An 18,167-nucleotide genomic window follows, 5' to 3' on the forward strand; every position below is an offset into this window, starting at 1 on the left:
TGCTGGACTCTACTTGGGCAGGGTAGGGCCTTTCTCTCCCAGCTCTGTCCCAGGCCCAGCAGGTGCCAGGTGGCCAGTGGGAAACTGAGCGGGTAAAAGAGGAAGGTGAGGAGGGATGTGTGTGTCTGTGTCTGCCTTCAGCTTCAGCTGGGCCTGAGTGTGGAAGGACTGAGCATTTGGAGGTATAGATGTGTGGCAGCCGTATTGGGGTGTGCGAATGTCTTAGCACAGGCAAGTGGATCAAATGTGAAGTTGCAGGCATGTTGGTGTGTAAGGGTATCCGTCTGGGTGGGGATGTCTGGGAATCCGTGTTCTTGTTCCAGACTATATCCAACTGTTGTGTGTGCTGGGGTCTGGCTCAAAGGATAGTAAGTCAGAGTTGGGGGGTATATAGTTGTGTCCTGAGGATGTTTGGAGTTAGATGTATAAGGATTTGGAGTTGAAGAGCTTCTAGGGTGTATAGGAGGGCTTCTGTGGTGGCTTAGTGGTAAAGAATTCGCCTGCCAAGCAGGAGACACAGGATCGATCCCTGGGTGGGAAAGATCCCCTGGAGAAGGAAATGGCAACCCACTCGAGTATTCTTGCCTGGGAAATCCCATGGAGAGAGGAGCCTGGTGGGCTACAGTCCATGGGGTCACAAGACTCAGACATGATTTGAGCCACTGAACGGGGTGTACAGGAGCTGCAGGGTGACAGGTGTGAGGAATCCAGGATCTGGTATACAGGTGAGGTAGGTATGTGTGTGTGTGTACCTGTTCTGTCTGGTGTCATCTTGTCCTGGTGTGTGTGGATGTGTTTTGGGGTGTGGGAGAGATGTCTGGGTGTGAGGGTGTCTGGGGGAGTGAGTTGATGTGGGCTGATGTCTGGGTGTACATGTGTGATCAGAGACTCATTTGGAGATGGAGTGTGCGGATCTGGGGGCAGGCGTCTGGTTTCAGGGTTGTGGGTGGGTCTTGGTGCAGGGATATGTGTGGAACTGTGAGGTTTTCTTCTTTTCACCAGGCCTCCAGATGGATTTTAAAATTCTGCCCTCTGGAGCTTACCATCAAGTCTCCTTTCCTAGAAGTTTCTGCCCCTGGGATGGGTGGTCAGGCCCCCCGGGAACAAAGTCCCATCCAAAGAGTGGAATCTCACACCATGGGCTCTAGTTAGGGCACCTTCCCCTCTTTTTCCAGCAGAAGAAACAGAGAAGGAAAGTGCCCTCCCTGAGGTCACACGGCACACTGGGCTGTGTTTTGACCTCCCTTTCCGTGGGCTTATGATGGGATTGAGAGGCTGTGTTTTCTGGATGGGTCCTAGTCTGGCTGCAGTGCCCTCCAAGGCTTTTGCTTTCAGTGAGCTTAGCTGGGGCCTCATTGGGCAGCTCTCCATCTCCAGCCAAATCCTATCTATCTCCAACTTCAGCTCCCCATTCTCCGTCTGATAACTGGGGAGAGAGTGCTCACCCGCTACTGCTGGTTGTGACAGAGGTCTCAGCAGAGTAAAAGTATAGGCTGGATCAGGGTGAGATGAAGCCCCTAGTAGGGAACAGGTTGTGGGGGACCCTTTCTCAGGCTACTGGGACCCAGATGGGGAGTCAGGACGGAGAGGGGTAACAGGAGGCCTGGGTAGCTCCAGCTGTGCCTGCTGTTGCTGTGGTAACAGTGCAGAAGGAGCTATTTAAAAACGTGGCTGAGATATTGCTGGAAGCCCAGGCTGCCGGAAACCTGATTTCCGAGAGGCTTGGCAAGGGAGGAGGAGGGAGAGGAGACACTCCAGCAATTCCCGGGGTGGGGCAGTGACATCGCTAGTTCTGGGGACAGGGGGATCCTCCGGGGCTGTGTGTCTCTACAAATTGTTCTGGGGTCTTCTTTGGTGTCCTCTTAGAGTTCAGTGTCCCCTCGTCTGTTTGGATTTAGAGAGGGAGAAATTGGGAGGTGAGCTGAATGAATGAATGAGTGACTTTATTGAACAAAGAATTTTGCTGCCACCTGAAGGATTTTCCTCTAGGCTTAAGGATATAATGAATGGATGTTGCTGAATGAACCCATGGCCTGTGAATGAATGTTGGATGATTTTGTCAAATGAGTGAATCAAGGAATGAATACATGTGGGCTCAATGGGGCCCTCACTAAGTTCCCACAAGGAAGTCTGAGCCCTGCTGAGTCTTCTTCCGTTCCCTTTCCCAGGAGCCCTGGCTGTGGCCAGGGGGCAGTGGGCCATGCCAGGGGCAGTGGAAGGCCCCTGCTGGAAGCAGGCGGAGGACATTAGCGACATTTACGACTTCCGCGATGTTCTGGGAACGTGAGTCTCGGAGGCAGGAGAGAAGGGGGAGCTGTCCCTGAGCTGGGGGGTGGGGTGGCGAAGGTCCTCACTCTGTGCCTGGCTGGCTGGGGAGGCTGGGTCCAGGGTGGTGCTTCCTCTGGCCACTTGATCTCTGCTTCCTGTTTCCTACAGCACAGGCTCTGTGGTGGCCTTGTATGGCCCGAGTGGCCCGGAGTTTTCACTTCTGGCTGACGGGGTAGAACAGAGGCTGCTCTTGCTCTGGGTCCCTGTGACAAGAAGAAAGTAGGCGAGAATGAGGAGCCAGTTTTTTAAACTGGCTGCCAAGAACTGGGGGTTCTGGCCTAGGTTTTGGAACTGAAGCTGGGCATGGCTCTGTTCTCCATGGTGAGAATCCAGAAATAACTCAGACCTGATCTTTGCCCCTCAAGTTGATCCCAAACATATGAGGGAGACAGGCTAACGGAAAATGACAACCGGGTGTGTGCTGTGTTCTAGCGAAGTTCGCAAATGAGGACTTTGTTGAACCCAGAGAGCAGTGGCTTCTGTGTGGGGAATAACTTTCTAGAGAAGGGGGCATTAGAGCTGGGGATTGAAGGATGGGTAGGAGAGTACTTGTCAGACTGGGAGAAGGCATTCCAGGCAGGAGGAATAGCATAAACAAAGGCTCAGAGGTATGTTATGTGTGGAAAGAGACAGAGTCTGGTGGAGCTTATAATCAGAGGCTGGGGGGAGGAGTGGAAGACACTGAGGAAAAGAGAGGAACAGGTCAGGTAAGGCCTCAAAGCCAAGCTATAGAGGCTGGAATTAATCTCATGAGCCATAGGATAACATTTAAGACTTTGTGGCAGATTTGCAATTCCGGATGGTCATTCTGGCCACAGTAGAGAGGGTACATTGAAGAGGGACAAGACTGAAGCCAGCAATGAGGCTGTCATAGTCACTAGTTAGTCTGATGATTGAGTTTTCACCATGAGATGCTGTTCATTGACTATGACTTCTTGTCCCAGGAAAAGCAAATAGTTCTAGAGAGCACTAGTCAACACTCATTCGTTAACCAGTGAACTTTAGTGAAAATGAGTACGCTCCTAAGTCTCTTTGAAAGCACTGCTTCTCAAACTTCAGTGAGCATACACGTCACCTGTTGTTCAGTCTCTATGTCCAATTCTTTGTGATCCTATGGACTGTGTGTAGCCTGCCAGGCTCCTCTGTCCTCCACTATCTCCTGGAGTTTGCTCAAATTCATCTCCATTGAGTTGGTGATGTTGTTGAACCATCTCATCCTCTCCTGCCCCTTTCTCCTTTTGCCTTCAATCCTTCCCAGCATCAGGGTCTTCTCCAGTGAGTTGGCTCTTCCCATCAGGTGGCCTAAGTATTGGATCTGGTTAAAATGCCGCTTCTGATTTTAGTAGGTCTAAGGTGGGGCCCAAGATTCCACAGTTCTGGAAAGCTACCAGGTGATGCTGATGTTCTTCATGGTTCTAAAGGGTGTTAAATAAGCCATGACTCAAATTGGGTTTTTGCAGAAAAAGGAATGAATCAGTCATGCACATAATCAAAAAGCCTAGGGGGTAAACTTCAGGTATGGGGTACAGGGGCTCACATGATGTTATCAGGAAACTGTCTTTGACTGTTTCTTAGCTCTGATTTCCTTTGTGTTGGCTTCATTCTCTTCCCAAGTGGTGGCAAAGATGACTACCACTAGCTCCAGGCTTACATCCTACCAACTTAGCAGGAAAGAACACCTCATTCTCAAAGTGCCAGTAACCTGGCTTACATCACAGGACCCAGTTACTGTGGCCAGGGGATAGACAACTCTCATTGGCTAGGCTGGGGCACCTCTGGCACCAGAGAGGTGAATGGGTGATAGAGGGAGGCTCGTTCCACCTCCTTGTCCTGGGGATGGTCAAGAAACCCATAGGGGGATGGAGGAGAGGCTGGAGGGAAGCTGAGGTTCCGATTCTCCATCACATGAATCCCCTCTCCCTGCAGAGGAGCCTTCTCCAAGGTCATCCTGGCAGAAGATAAGAGGACTCAGAAGCTGGTGGCCATCAAATGTATCGCCAAGAAGGCTCTGGAGGGCAAGGAGGGCAGCATGGAGAACGAGATCGCTGTCCTACACAAGTGCGTGGAGCATATTCTGTCCCTGCCCTGGGTCAACCCTGTCTTGAACTGTCCCACTTGCCTCCTCTCTCTGCTTTGGGCAAATCACCTAACCTCTCTGAGCCTCAAACTGCTCATTTGTAAATGGGGGTAATTATCTCCACTTGGTAGGATGTGGGGAGCATTAGAGGTCCTTTACTTCAAGTGCCTAGCACGAGAGCAAACATGACAGATGTGATTAAGATGCCACTGCTTCTTTACAATGGTTTAATGTCCAGTTAGATCTAAAGGTCAATCCTTGAGCATGTCTTGAACCCATGTATTTCTGCTGATGCTATCTCTAGACCTACCTCAAGTTGCCCTACATATTACACCACCTCACAAGTTTAAAAACACTCATCTGCTGATGCCCTGACAACAACCAGATGGTGTCTGAACTGCTCATGCTGATGGGAAACCTGCTGTTCTCACTGGAAAGCTCATTTAGAATCTCATACAGCCTCTGACCTGAGCTGTCCCACCACGCTGAGCAGGGACGAAATAATCATTTCCACCACTGGGTTGGGAAGACTGACACCCAGAGAGGACAAAGGACTTGCCTAAGGTCACACAGCAAGTCTGTGGCAGAGCCAAGCTTTCCATTAAACTCACTCACCATCACTGGTTCATTTCTAGAGTGTTTACTGTGTGCCAGGCACTGTGCCAAGATTCTTCCCTGCATTTCTTCGTGTGATCCTCACCTCAATACTTGGAGGGAAGTACTATCACTGGCTTCATATTACAGATTAAAAAAAACCGAGGCCTGGAGAGGTTATACTCAATTCTGTGAATATTAGTGAGCACTCAGTCTGCACCCGGAGAAGGCAATGGCACCCCACTCCAGTACTCTTGCCTGGAAAATCCCATGGACAGAGGAGCCTGGTGGGCTGCAAGTCCATGGGGTTGCTAAGAGTCAGACACAACTGAGCGACTTCACTTTCACTTTTCATTTTCATGCATTGGAGAAGGAAATGGCAACCCACTCCAGTGTTCTTGCCTGGAGAATCCCAGGGATGGGGGAGTCTGGTGGGCTGCCATCTTTGGGGTCGCACAGAGTTGGACATGACTGAAGTGACTTAGTAGCAGTCTGCACCAGGTACGGAGGAACAGTGGTCAGCAAGATAAAGCTGCTGGTCTTATAGAGGTGACATGCTGGTGGGAGAGGCTGGCAAATTTATAAACCCAGACAAGTGTTAAAATCCTATAGCAGTCAGCACTGTGAGGTGAGAAGACTTGCCCTCAACAGCATGTGGCAGAGGCAGATGAGGACTCAGGTCTGTGCGATGTCAGAGCCATGTTAACCTCCATGCTCGGCTGCCTCCCGTGACACTGTAACACATCGTGGTAAAGCAGCTTTTCCCTTTGGGACCCAGATCTTTGGCTCATCCTGCCCAGGTTTGCAGGCAGTGTTTCCTTAAGATGAGTAGGGAGGTGGCTGAACTGTCAGCTCTGAACCACCTCATTTCTCCTTTCAGGATCAAGCACCCCAACATTGTAGCCCTGGATGACATCTACGAGAGTGGGGGACACCTCTATCTCATCATGCAGCTGTGAGTGGCCCTGAGTCAGCCCTTCTCACACCCGTCCCTGCTGCCCCCTCCCTGGTCTCTCTGCATCCACCGCTGTCTTGGCCAGACTGCCCTGTCCCTGGCTGCAGGGTGTTGGGCGGTGAGCTGTTTGACCGAATTGTGGAAAAAGGCTTCTACACGGAGCGGGATGCCAGCCGCCTCATCTTCCAGGTGCTGGATGCTGTCAAGTACCTGCATGACCTGGGCATCGTACACCGAGACCTCAAGGTGGGTGTGAGGATGTGTGGGGAGCTAGGGCACCCAAGGATGGGGCCTCCACAAACTTCTGTGACCTTGGGTACCTCTCAACCCCTTGCTGAGCCTGGCCTTTCTGTCTGACCTCATAAGCCCTAAACTGCTTCCTGCCCATTCCAGTTCTGACACTCAGATGAACACAAAGGTGATTATCCCAGTAACATCTTAGGTTTTTTCTGATAATAAAACTCCCACTTGCTCTTTGTAGAAAACTTGGATGACAGCACAACACAAAGAAGAAAGCCAGCAATCCCCAAAGCCCTACACCTCAGAGATGATGATGAGGTGCATGTTTGGTGGTACATTGCACTCTGCTCTAGGAGGAGAGCACTGGGGTGAAACAGAGCTGACTTTGAATTCTGGCCCAGCCACTGCCTAACTATAGATCCCCTACTGCAAGTCACTTTGCCTCTCAAGGAATCTGTTTGCTCATCTGTAGAGAGGGATTATTCACAGTGGCCTGGCAGGGACGTGGTAAGGATGAACTGAAATGAAGCACAGCACAGGATCTGGCACATAGTAGGTGCTCAAAAATTCTTCAGGGCTTCACAATACACACCTGAGGTTTATAGGAGATACCCCCTATACCCCCGAGGTCCTTGTCCTTTTTGGAACTTCTAGCTTCCTTGAGAACCTCCTTGAGTTTCTTGTGCCTCCAGCCAAGATGGCAGCTGTAAAACTACAGTGGCGTTTTTGGGGGTGCTCACTGGGGTATTTGTGGAGGCAGAAGCTTCTGCTAGCCTCTGACCATTTCCAACTCTCCTTTCCTTCCATCCCACCCTCCAAGCCAGAGAATCTGCTCTACTACAGCCTGGATGAAGACTCCAAGATCATGATCTCTGACTTTGGCCTCTCCAAGATGGAAGACCCTGGCAGTGTGCTCTCCACGGCCTGCGGGACCCCAGGATACGTGGGTGCGCAGGGCCCTGGTCTGGGGCTGTGGGCAGGGAAGAAGCGGGAGCTGCAGGGCAGAGGTTTGTTAACACCGTGTCCCCTTCCCTCCACAGCCCCTGAAGTGCTGGCCCAGAAGCCCTACAGCAAGGCTGTGGATTGCTGGTCCATTGGAGTCATCGCCTATATCCTGTGAGTGGGGGCGTGGATGTTACGGATATGACTCCAGACTTCTCCTCTCCCCTACTTTGCTCTCTTCTTCCTCTGTGCCATTTCTTCCTTCCTGCCATCCATATTTATCTCTACCAGTTAATGGCTGTATTATTTCACTCAGTAGAGACTATGTTTCTGGCCACTGTGGCCAAGCACTGGGGATTGAGCAGAGAACAAAAGCGACCAAGTGCTTGCCCTCAGGGAGCAGACATGCTAGTAGTAGGGGAGACAGAAAATAAACAAATAAATAAATCTGTAAAATAATGGCAGGTGGTGAGACATGTGTGAAGAAAAATCTAGCAGGGTAGGGAGATGGGATGGATGCTGTTTTAGATAAGGTCAGGAGCCTCTCTGAGGAGGTGGCCTGAGTGGCATTCAGAATGAAGTGAGGGAGCCAGACACTCAAAGTGTTCGGGGAGAGTGGTTTAGAGAGAGCACAGAGCAAGTGCAAAGGCTCTGAGGAAGGACAGATGGTGGCACAGTACGGAGTAGAAAGCCAGTGGGGTCAGACAGGAGTGAGCAAGGCAGAGAGCTAGATCCCCCACTTTGTAGAAGGGGAACTCCTTCCTGGGGGTCCTGTCTGAAGCTCAACACTGCACCAAAGCTCCATCTGGGAGCCAATGTGTACACTGACAGTGGAAATGAGAATGAGTTTCTCCGTGCCCAGGCTCTGTGGTTATCCTCCCTTCTATGACGAGAACGATGCCAAACTCTTTGAACAGATCTTGAAGGCCGAGTACGAGTTTGACTCTCCTTACTGGGATGACATCTCTGACTCTGGTATTTGGGGCTTTGCTTTCTTCCCCTGATCTTACCTCCAGTCCCTGCTTCATCTGCTTGGGTGGGGGGTTGCGGGCGGGTTGGAGAGTGGGGGTGGGGGAAGGTCTCCTCTCTTCACCAGATTCCCCAGCCCCAGATTAAGCACTGAATTTAAGACCAGACACCTCACCCTGGGTGCTTTTCTCTGCCTGGCCCCTGGTCATAGTATTTTTCAGACTACCTCCCCACACTGATTTCCTAGTACCTAAAACAACACCATTAATGTTTTCATCTGTCCTTTTGTGCCTCCAGTTAGGCGGCAAAGCTGTGAAGCCATTATCAATCATTTACACATCAGTGTGAATCTTCTCTAAGAACAAGTTATTCTTAAGGGAGAAAGCTGGAGAGCTGGGTTGGGTTAGGGGGCTTAGGGAAAGAGTACAGGTGGGGTGGGACAGTGCATGGACAGATCTGGCTTTGATGCCAGGCCAGACCTGAGGGGGTGGGTTCTATCTTGGGGGTGTTCTCAGGCACTGCCATGCTGTCTTTGCTCTTGTCTGGGGGGCTCAGCCAAAGACTTCATCCGGCACTTGATGGAGAAGGATCCAGAGAAGAGGTTCACCTGTGAGCAGGCCTTGCAGCACCCCTGGTGAGAGATCCCACAAGCCTCGGGCTAGGATGGGGTCTGGGGCCCCTAGGCCTGCCTCTCCCTTCACTGACAGCCCTCTACACACACCTGTCCTAGGATTGCAGGAGATACTGCCCTAGATAAGAATATTCACCAGTCGGTGAGCGAGCAGATCAAGAAGAACTTTGCCAAAAGCAAGTGGAAGGTGAGCCCACGACCCCCGTTTAGCCTCCAGCTCACACCAAGTGGGGCACACAGTAAATGCTCAGGGATGCTTACTGAAGGGTCTCATTCATTCATGCAATGCTGTGACACCTACTTTATTCCAGTGATGGTCCCTGATCTTCAAGACTAGAGAGAGAACAGTGTATGCTTCTCAAGGAGACATAATCCAAGTTATGGGGTCCTGGAAGGGGTGTAAAGTCGTCATGGCCTGACAGACTGGTCAGGCCTGAGAGCGGAGTAGGAATTAGCCTAGCACAGAAGAATACGGTCTGAGGCAGAGGGAACCAGGGTGCAAAGGGCCAGGAGAAGAGAGTACAGCCATTTAGGCAGTGCAAGTGCTAAGCCTGGCGGGACTGAAGGGGCTACAGGCAGGAAACCAGGCTGCAGACAGGTCGGGGCCAGGCTGCCTGGGGGCTCAGGTCCCACAGTAGAGCACTGACTTGATGTTAAGGATGCTGAAGAGCTCCAGAAGGATTTTCAGCTGAAATTTGACCTTTACAAGGGGCTCTCAAGATGCTGAAAGGCAGGGTGAAGGCCGGGAGACCCTTTAGGGGACTGTGGCAGAGATGCGGTCAGGAGACAGTGAGGGCTTGAATCAGAGCAGTGACAATGGGAACAGAGAACACTGGACTAGGAGTTGTTTGGGAGGCAGAACCGACAAGAAGTGATGTTAGAATGGATGCTGGAAGAGAGAGGAGGAGAGGTCCAGGGCTCGCCCAAGATTTTGGTTGGGGACAAGGTAGATGATGGTACAGATGGAGATCCTGGGGCCAGAAACTTGTTTTGGGAGAGATTTTGATTTAGGACATGGTAAATTTGACGGACATATCAATAGACAGGTTGAACAGAGAATGATACACACCTGGGCAAGTCATTTAACCTCTGTGCCTGTTTTCCTCCTTTGACAATGCTGACACCAATAGTGCCCACCTCAAAGACTTTCGGGAAGATTAAATGATCTATTAAGTGTTTAGAACAATATCTGACACACAATGCTATACAAAGTGTTGACTATTATGTGAATGTGAATTATATGAGAAATTATACATGTCTACATATATACATTTTATATCTGTGTGTGTATGTGTGTATAACTATATAATATGATTGAATATAATTTAATGAAGTCTTGTAGAGGTTTCAGGGGGTTTTAGGGATCAACCAATATCACTTGAATGAAAATAACAGAACTGCTCTTAAGAATTCTACTGCCAGACCCTGCCCTACGATCTCCTACTGTCTTAAAAGTCCCTTCTGCCTTTCTCCACAGCAAGCCTTCAATGCCACAGCTGTGGTGAGGCACATGAGGAAGCTACAGTTGGGCACCAGCCAGGAGGGGCAGGGACAGACAGCGAGCCGTGGCGAGCTCCTGGCACCAGCAGCCGGGGGTGAGAACAGGGCTCAGTGCAAGGGCATGGGAGGTCTGTGGAGAGCGGCCCAGGCTGGAGTGGAGGTCTGCTCCTGTGATCAGCTCTGCTCTCTCTTCCCATGTAGGGCCGGTGGCTGGCTGCTGCTGTCGCGACTGCTGTGTGGAGCCCAGCCCAGAACTGTCCCCCTCTCTGCACCCCCAGCTCTAGAGGCCTGGATCCAGGGTCAGGATCTGCTGTGCAGAAAGGGTTGGGGATGGCCTGCTCCCCCTCCCTCCCTGAACTGGGGAGGTACCCTGCCCACCCCCTCCACACCCCTTTCTGTACCACCCCTCCACTGCATTTTCCATACAAATATTTCTATTTTATTGTTCCTTCTTATAATAAAGGGAAGAGATCAAAATCACAGGCAGCTCTGTCTCCTCAGACAACCTATATCCCACATGCTGGTGCAAACTGCTTGATTTGAGGGTGCCTGGCCCCTGAGGTAGTTGCAGGAAGTCCCTTCTCCAACATGAGACTGGATGGGGGGGGCAGGAGGGAGCAGGAGGGAGGGGTGTTCAGGGATCCCTTTCTCCATGCCCTCCTAGCCTTCTGGCCCTGGGCACCTCCTTCTGCGCTTTGCTGGTGGCCCCTCAGCTTGGTGGAGTTGGCGCAAGTCAGCACTGAACAGTACCTGGGGCGAGAGGGGTGAGCATCTGAGTGGGGGGCGGTGCACGGCTCAGGACTGGTGGGGCAGTGTGGGCAGCTTGAAGGGTTCATGGGTGGCAGGGCTGGGGTGGGTAGAGAGTCCTTTAGGGTCAACTGGGACAGCAATGGAGGTAGAAGAAAATAGGTCAGGGCCAGGGAGAAGTCCTATGGGGTCTGGACTGGAGATGGAGGGGAAGCCTAGGTACACTCACTGCTTGGGCCCAGCCAGCATAGGGTCCCCACAGGTTCCGGAAAAAGTTACCTAAACCAAAAAAAAAAAAAAATACCTAAACCAGAAGTGGTGAGGTGACGTTAAATGGCCCCTTGTGCTCCCTATCCACAAGGGTGGGGTTTTAGGGAGAGGTGTATTTCTACCACCCCAGCCCACACATCCCAACCCTGACATCCCACTCTCTCTTCTTACCCAGTTCCTTGTTGGCCTGGGGGCTCGGGCCCTTGGCCTGGCTGGTGGTTGGGTGCCAGCTGTAGTCACGTTGGGCAATCTGCCACACGTGGACATCCACGGGCACAGCCTGGGGTTTGTCTAGCGCCATCAGGCAGATGCAGTCGGCCACCTTTGACAGACAGAGAGTAAGCCACAGTAAGCCACAGAGGAATGGCAGGGTCCAGTCAGCAACCTGCTTCTAGTCCCAAAGCCAGATGCTTCCTTCTCCACTCTGAGGACACTCTTAACTATATTTTCTATTAATAATTTAAAAGACAGCTGTGACAAGAGTGCTACTGGTTAAACATCTTATGTGTGCCAGTTTCATCATAACCTGAAAAGAAGGTTTATTGTAGATAAGAAAACAGGTCCTGAAAGGCGAAGTGAGTTGGACAAAGTTACACAGACAGGGAGACTCACAACCAAGATTTAATGTTAGGCTGGAGTTCAGAGCCTATTAAAAAGAGTAATTTAAATAAAAATTCATTTTTAAAGTACAGAGAAATATAAAAAAGAAAACAATAAATACCAAATTTCCAATCATCTTTCTGATACCTAACCGTTCTTGATATTAAACAAGAAGGTGTATTATCCTTTAATAAAAAATTTTTTTAAAAAGTTCTGTAAGTACATATAATTTTAAGGGAAGAACAAAATGAAAAGTGGAAAGCTTCCCTGGTGATCCAGTGGTTAAGACTCTGAGCTCCCAATGCAGGGGGAATGGGCTCAATCCCTGGTCAGGGAACTAAGATCTTGCATGTCACATGGTATGGTGTTTAAAAAAAAGTTGGAAACATCATCTTATTTGTCTTCCCAAAGGTAACAACTATTGAGTTTCCTGTGATTCCTTCCAGAAATTTCTGCACACATAAGGCAGTGTGTGTATGTACCTGAACAAATGGTCTTTCTAAAAATGCATTCAAAGAGCAATGTCTTTTATACCCTTTCTGCATTCTACATTTTCTCTAATAAAACATCTGCTGGTATCCTTTCTCCCTCCCACTCTGTCTCCAGAAGCCAAGCCCACACCCAGCTCTCAGGACTGCATTGTCTCCTCCTCTGCTACTCTCTTCATGGGTAGTTAGAGTAGCTTCTACCCGCCCCTCTCAACCCTGGGCCTCACCTTGGTGCCTACTCCAGGCAGAGTGCAGAGGGCCTTGTGGGCCTCCTCATAGGGGGCCTTGCGCAGCTGCTGCAGCCAGGGAAGTCCACCACGTTCTTCCAGGATGGCTCGGGCACTGGCACTCACAAAGCGGGCACGGTACCCCAGGCCCAGATTCCTGAGCTCAGCTTCCACCTCTGGCCCTGTGGGGGAGTGGGGAGAACAGGGGTCAGACATTCTCAAATCCTTCCTGTCATCAGACTAGTGTGTGAGCCCTGCAAACGACAGGTATGCTTTTCATAAGTACCCTTCTCCTACCTTGCCATCCTCTGGGAGACCCTAGGACACTTGCGCATACAAGGAAAGGGTTAAGCCTGGGTTCTGCCCCTCTACAAATGTTTCTGAGCACTATGTGCTGTGCACTGGAGCAGGGATTGAGAAGGACTTGCTGTCGTGGAGGAACTCCTCAGTTGAGTTCTTTAACCTTTCCAAAGGGTGTGAATTCATGAATTCACATTCATGATCTAAAATAATACACAGGGCATACACATGATCTAAAATAATACACTAGACCCTGGTGGTCTAGTGGTTGACAGTCTACTGCCAATGCAGGGGACATGGGTTCGATCCCTGGTCCTGAAAGATCCCACATGCCACAGAGCAACTAGACCTGTGTAACACACTACTGAGCCTGTGCTCTAGAGCCGCAGCTACTGAAGCCCACGAGTCCTAGAGCCTGTGCTCCACAATGAGAGGAGCAACCGCAACGTGAAGCCCAACTACCTCAGTGAAGAGTAGGGCCCTGCTTGCCACAACTAGAGAAAGCCCATGCACAGCAATGAAGACCCGGAGCAGACAAAGATAAATTATCTAAAAAATAAATAAAATAATAGTCATAATAACAGGAGCAGCTTCTATTATGTTTTTCTCAAGGACCTTGATGACAATATTACTGTTCTTCCCACTTTACAGATGAAGGAAATGAGCGCTTAGGGGAGGTTAAGTAACTTACTCAAAAAAGGACATGACAGAGATGGGACCTTGCACTGAGGTCTAGGACACCAAGCCGGTGCTCTTAACCCATTGCACTGCACTACCTCATGACTGCCTTAGGGAAGGGAAGTCGCTCAGTCGTGTCCGACTCTTTGCAACCCCATGGTCTATAGCCCACCAGGCTCCTCCGTCCATGGGATTTTCCAGGCGAGAATACTGGAGTGGGTTGCCATTTCCTTCTCCAGGGGATCTTCCCAACCCAGGGATTGAACCCGGATCTCCCGCATTGTAGGCAGACGCTTTACAGTCTGAGCCACCAGGGAAACTCAGGACTTCCCTGGTGGCTCAGATGACTGCCTTATTCATGCCTTATACCCTTCTGGATAGAAACTGTCATTCCCATTCCACAAACACACATTCCCATTCCAAGAGATGCTTGGAGAAGTGAATGAATTCCCAGAGGTATTATGACTACTAAGCTGGGAGCTGAGACCTGAGATGGGTTTTCTAAGCACCCAGGACATCCTGTTTTCTCCAGCAGGGGCTGTGTCTTTGCCATGCAGGCACTAAGCACTTCCTCCAACCTGGCTCTCACAAATGCCAACTGATGTACTTGCCTCTGTAAACTACTTCCCTCACAGCGCTCCCATGAAGAACATGTGTGTTTTGGGATGCAGAATTGTTGGGTTCACAGCAGAGATAACAATTTGAATTTTCTGCTTTCTTCCTATATGCGAAACACTATGCTAGGTGCACTGTGTGCATTCCTTTACTCAACCCTCATGAAACTCTGACAGGTTGGAGCTATTGTTATTCCAGTCAATGGATTAAGAACGTGAGGCACAGAGAGGCTACATAATGAGCTCAAGATCATATAGACAGAAGTCAAGTGCCAGAGCGGAAATTCAGACCCAGGCAGGCGATCTCTAGAACATGTATCTTAAGCCCAAACTACTGTACACTGTATACAGATGTCTTCTGATGAGCCACTGAACTCATGCACAAAAAGCACAGACTACTGAAGTGCTGACATTTCAGGGACAGGGAAGATGAGGTATAACTGAGGCTGACCAGACCAGGCAGGGTGGTTTTGGATGAGGGCAGTATTTAAAAAGGCAGGAAGCTGTGAGATGGAAGAAAGGCATCAGGGGAGAACTCAACAGACCCTGAAAGCTGTTCTAAGGCCTGGAGGCAGGGACCCAGCTACTCACCAGCCAGGGCCTGCAAGCTGGGGAAGCCATGGTAGGTGACATCATCAAGCTGGATGAGCCGAGGTCCAAAGGTCTGGCAGAGCCGTTCCACCATGCCAGTGATGCGGGCAATGTTGTTGTTGGAGGAACAGATGAAGGAGAAAAGGCATTCAATGGGGTCCAGTTGCAGGAGTCGCACACCTGGGGACCAGAAAGGTAGGGAAATGAGAAATCACCTGCTGTTGGTAGTGAGCTCTTCTTACCCTCAGATCCTAGGCTCCAATGGGAGCCTAGGGGAATGAGGGACAGCGTTATTAAAGACAGTAACAATGGAGCTCTCATTCTTTGCAGCATCTTGTGAGGTCTGTGTTATCATCCCATTCCACAGACAAGAACACACAATGTAAGCACTATGAGGTTGGGGATTTGTTTTGTTCACTGTGGTATTCCCAGTCACATAGGTGATGCTCTGTAACATTTACAGAATGAACGATGTCACCAGCCCAAGATCACACAGCCAGGATTTGGCTCAATATTCCCATCACTCCACTATGGTGGTCAGCAGGACATTAACAGTAGTAATAATAATTACTGTGTGTCAGGCACTATTCTAGGCACTTTATATGTATTAGCTTCTTTAATTCTCATAAAATTTTGAGGTAGATATAATCCCCATTTTACAGATGGTGAAACCCAGTAAATTAACCAAATCACAAGCAACCCAACCTCTGCCTCAGGCTCTGTACTCACCCTTGAATTTCTGAGCCACCTCTTGAAAGTGGGGGTCCACAGAACTCCAATGTTGATACAGTGGAGCAAGGCTGACATCCAGCTGGAAGTACTGTCGCACGGCCTTTAGCTCTTCCCGTGTGGGCCTGCCAACCCTGCCCTTGTCCCCTCGGTACACAGTGCAGTAAAGATGCTCCTCATTCTGGGTCAGGGTCCATACCTGGTCGGCCAGCACGCCACTCCAGTGCGCAGGGCTTTGCTCCCTCCACCTGCGCCCCCAGGCATACGGCAGCCTAGCAATCAGTGCCCCTTTCTGCACCCTTTGGGGCCCTCCTATCCTATAACTGCTCCATATACAAAACTGACTCACGAACTGCAAAACACAAGTGCTTTCTTTTACATCAATTATATTATGTAATTCTCAGAAGAACACCGCGCAGGCTAATCATTTCCACCTTATAAAGGAGTTAACAGGGTCATCACTCGTGCTTCGGTCTCTTTTGTACCCTTCCTTCACCCCCAACGTTCCTTTGCACCCAAGGCCTGAGGTGCTGAGGAGCCAAGAGCCAGGGTCACTCACCGGAAAGACTGTCCAGAAGCCAGAACCAGGTCCAGGCGTAGTTCAGAGCGTGGACAGGGGATGGAGGCCCATAGGGCCGGGAAGGAGGCTAGAGTGCGATGCCTCATGCTACCCGGCAGAAGGGAGATGACTGACATTTCCAGCCAGGCCCCGCCCCGCGATGGGCCGGCTCACTCGGAAGGGGCTCTACCTGTCAAAAGACCTCGCCCCAAAGACCACGCCTCTCAAGGGCTCACCCACCAAATCCTAGCCTCTTAATTTAAGGCCCGCAGTTTTATTTAATTTCTCCACTCCGCGCAGGCCCTGCTCCCTCAACCCTTCTTCCCTTTCACTCTGTCTCGACCCTCCCGCACTCCATAGCCTTTAGGCACACCACCCAGTCCCTCAAACTACCCGGACTTTGTGAAGCGCGCGCTAACGCGCTCTTCCGCTTTCTCTGGGGGCAGACCACTCTCACCGGAAGGAGGGCTCAGGCCAGGCTAATTGGACCCAGAGGTAACCAATCCGCGGAGAGTTAGGAGGCGCCAATGAGATTCGGGCGTGGCGGCGAGTGGGCGGGCCTTTCTAGGCGCTGCAGCGGTTGGCGCGCGCTGGGCTCGCTGCCCGCTGTTGGCCATTCTTCTGTGGGATTTGTCTGCCCTCGGCACGCCGGCACGTCCCATCCCCGCGCTCCGCGGCCAAGACGCACAGTGCGCCCTCAAGCTACAGTCGTCACCGCCTTATTTCCTCCGAGCCCTGCGATCCCTCAGGGCCTACCCGCCCGCAGAACCAAGTGCTATCCCCTGGCATCCTTAGGGCATTTCTCAACGAGCCTCTTCTGGCTGATCCTCGCTTTCATCAGTCTGCCTACCCTGAATCCCCCTCACCGAGAATCGTGCCCGGATCGCAGCTCCGGGCCAGCCGAGCCCGAGATGTCTCTACAGCGTCTGGATCCCGAGGAATCTGCCTACTTCCTCGCTCTCTTGAGTTTCTGCCCTCCAAGCGCTTGTCCCAGAGCCTCGACACCGAACAACCTTAGGCCTCACTGACTTCCTCATCAGAGGCCTGCCTCCTAGGATTCTGCGCGGACTGTCCCATCTGGCGTCACCAGCCACCTGAAAGCCCTACCGAAAGGGGCCTCTATAGGCCCCCTCCAGGACTGCGCCCAGCGACCCAGAGAGGCCCCGGGACCACTAACTCTGTGGCCCCAGGGCAGCCCCGTTGCCAGGGCCGGCTGCCTAGTCCAGGGAAGATGTAGCAATATAACTTCTTCCCTCCTGGAGAAAGACACAAAAACCACAGACAAGAACTGTTATTTGGACGGTTTCTCCCCTTCTAGCATAGTGATTCTTGGTTATTGTATCTGAATGATCAGCCTGCAGATTCCTTAACGGACAGACTGGCAGCTGATTTATCTGTCTCTCCCACACAGTATCTAACAGAAGGCTGTAAACCTTCTGGTAGCATCTCAGCTCAGTAGCTGCAAGACCCTGGGGCTGCTTCCTGTGCTTGTCTCTTCTGTAGGACACCAGCCCTCAGATGCCTAGCACTTAAGAGGGCATTCCTCCAGTCAGTGTTTGAAGCGGAAGAGGTGTCAAGGTGGGGAATGAATGAAGAGTCAATCTGCACTCCTGCTCAGTCCTAGCTAAACAGGGGAAGGTCACAGCTATAGTAACTCTGAAGAAGTACTTGGACCATCCAACGGGCAAAGGACTTGAAGCATCTGCAGTTCAAGAAGGCATGGGCACTAAACTCTCCCCTTCCAGCAGTTTGGCATGCTGGTTACAGAACCTGCTTTGCAGACAGGCTTTTATTCAAATCCTAGCTCTACAGCTTCCTTGTTGTGGGAACTTAGGCAAGTTACTTAATTTTTCTAAACCTTGGTGTCTTTATGGAAATAACTATCCTGTTAACTTCCCCCATAGTTACTGCAAGGACTATACAAAAGTGTGGATCTAAAGGTGCTTCAGCACAGTCTACCAGTCAGTGAAATACACAGGGAATGGGAGCTGTCATATTATCTTTGTCTTACAAATGCAACAGCCAGCAACCACTTGAGCCCAATTATTTCCCATCCCTGAGGGACAGAGCCTCCCTTTTCATCCCTTTGCCCTGGCAGAAGGCAAGAACCAAGAATTCCAAACAGACC

General features: G+C 50.8%; 2 protein-coding genes across 8 annotated transcripts; one reads left to right on the plus strand and one right to left on the minus strand.

Moving 5' to 3' along the window:
• Nucleotides 1–1,926: 1,926 nt before the first annotated feature.
• On the minus strand, nt 1,927–17,070 carry OGG1 (8-oxoguanine DNA glycosylase). 7 transcript variants are annotated; one of them, XM_061127991.1, is made up of 9 exons: nt 16,906–17,070; nt 16,497–16,660; nt 16,040–16,147; nt 15,481–15,728; nt 14,752–14,931; nt 12,569–12,750; nt 11,425–11,575; nt 11,213–11,262; nt 1,927–2,531 (listed from the first exon to the last, which is right to left on the minus strand). In XM_061127991.1, the coding sequence occupies exons 3-9, from the start codon at nt 16,144–16,146 to the stop codon at nt 2,247–2,249; spliced, it is 1,203 nt and encodes a 400-aa protein (XP_060983974.1). In that variant the 5' UTR covers nt 16,147; nt 16,497–16,660; nt 16,906–17,070; the 3' UTR covers nt 1,927–2,246. The 7 variants fall into 7 exon arrangements, with proteins under 7 accessions (XP_060983974.1, XP_060983973.1, XP_060983971.1 ...); XM_061127990.1 differs by lacking the exon at nt 16,497–16,660 and having other exon boundaries at nt 16,906–17,069; XM_061127988.1 differs by lacking the exons at nt 16,497–16,660; nt 16,906–17,070 and having other exon boundaries at nt 16,040–16,488.
• Nucleotides 2,177–10,716, plus strand: CAMK1 (calcium/calmodulin dependent protein kinase I). The gene is made up of 11 exons (XM_061127996.1): nt 2,177–2,283; nt 4,255–4,386; nt 5,880–5,954; nt 6,062–6,200; nt 7,015–7,141; nt 7,235–7,310; nt 7,999–8,111; nt 8,661–8,739; nt 8,836–8,923; nt 10,214–10,331; nt 10,438–10,716. The coding sequence occupies exons 1-11, from the start codon at nt 2,201–2,203 to the stop codon at nt 10,518–10,520; spliced, it is 1,113 nt and encodes a 370-aa protein (XP_060983979.1). The 5' UTR covers nt 2,177–2,200; the 3' UTR covers nt 10,521–10,716.
• Nucleotides 17,071–18,167: the final 1,097 nt, after the last annotated feature.

This window comes from Dama dama, chromosome 24, assembly GCF_033118175.1.
Source record: "Dama dama isolate Ldn47 chromosome 24, ASM3311817v1, whole genome shotgun sequence".
In the NCBI taxonomy this organism is placed as follows: domain Eukaryota; kingdom Metazoa; phylum Chordata; class Mammalia; order Artiodactyla; family Cervidae; genus Dama; species Dama dama.

Excerpts from the sequence above, each read along its gene's own strand:
- CAMK1 (XM_061127996.1), top strand. The coding sequence starts at position 2,201 with ATGCCAGGGGCAGTGGAAGGCCCCTGCTGGAAGCAGGCGGAGGACATT. Across the intron at positions 5,955-6,061 it reads CTCTATCTCATCATGCAGCT|GGTGTTGGGCGGTGAGCTGT; the intron begins GTGAGTGGCCCT and ends CCCTGGCTGCAG. Across the intron at positions 7,311-7,998 it reads GGAGTCATCGCCTATATCCT|GCTCTGTGGTTATCCTCCCT; the intron begins GTGAGTGGGGGC and ends CTCCGTGCCCAG.
- OGG1 (XM_061127988.1), bottom strand. The coding sequence starts at position 16,176 with ATGTCAGTCATCTCCCTTCTGCCGGGTAGCATGAGGCATCGCACTCTA. Across the intron at positions 14,932-15,480 it reads GGTGGCTCAGAAATTCAAGG|GTGTGCGACTCCTGCAACTG; the intron begins GTGAGTACAGAG and ends TCTGGTCCCCAG. Across the intron at positions 11,576-12,568 it reads TGCCTGGAGTAGGCACCAAG|GTGGCCGACTGCATCTGCCT; the intron begins GTGAGGCCCAGG and ends TGTCTGTCAAAG.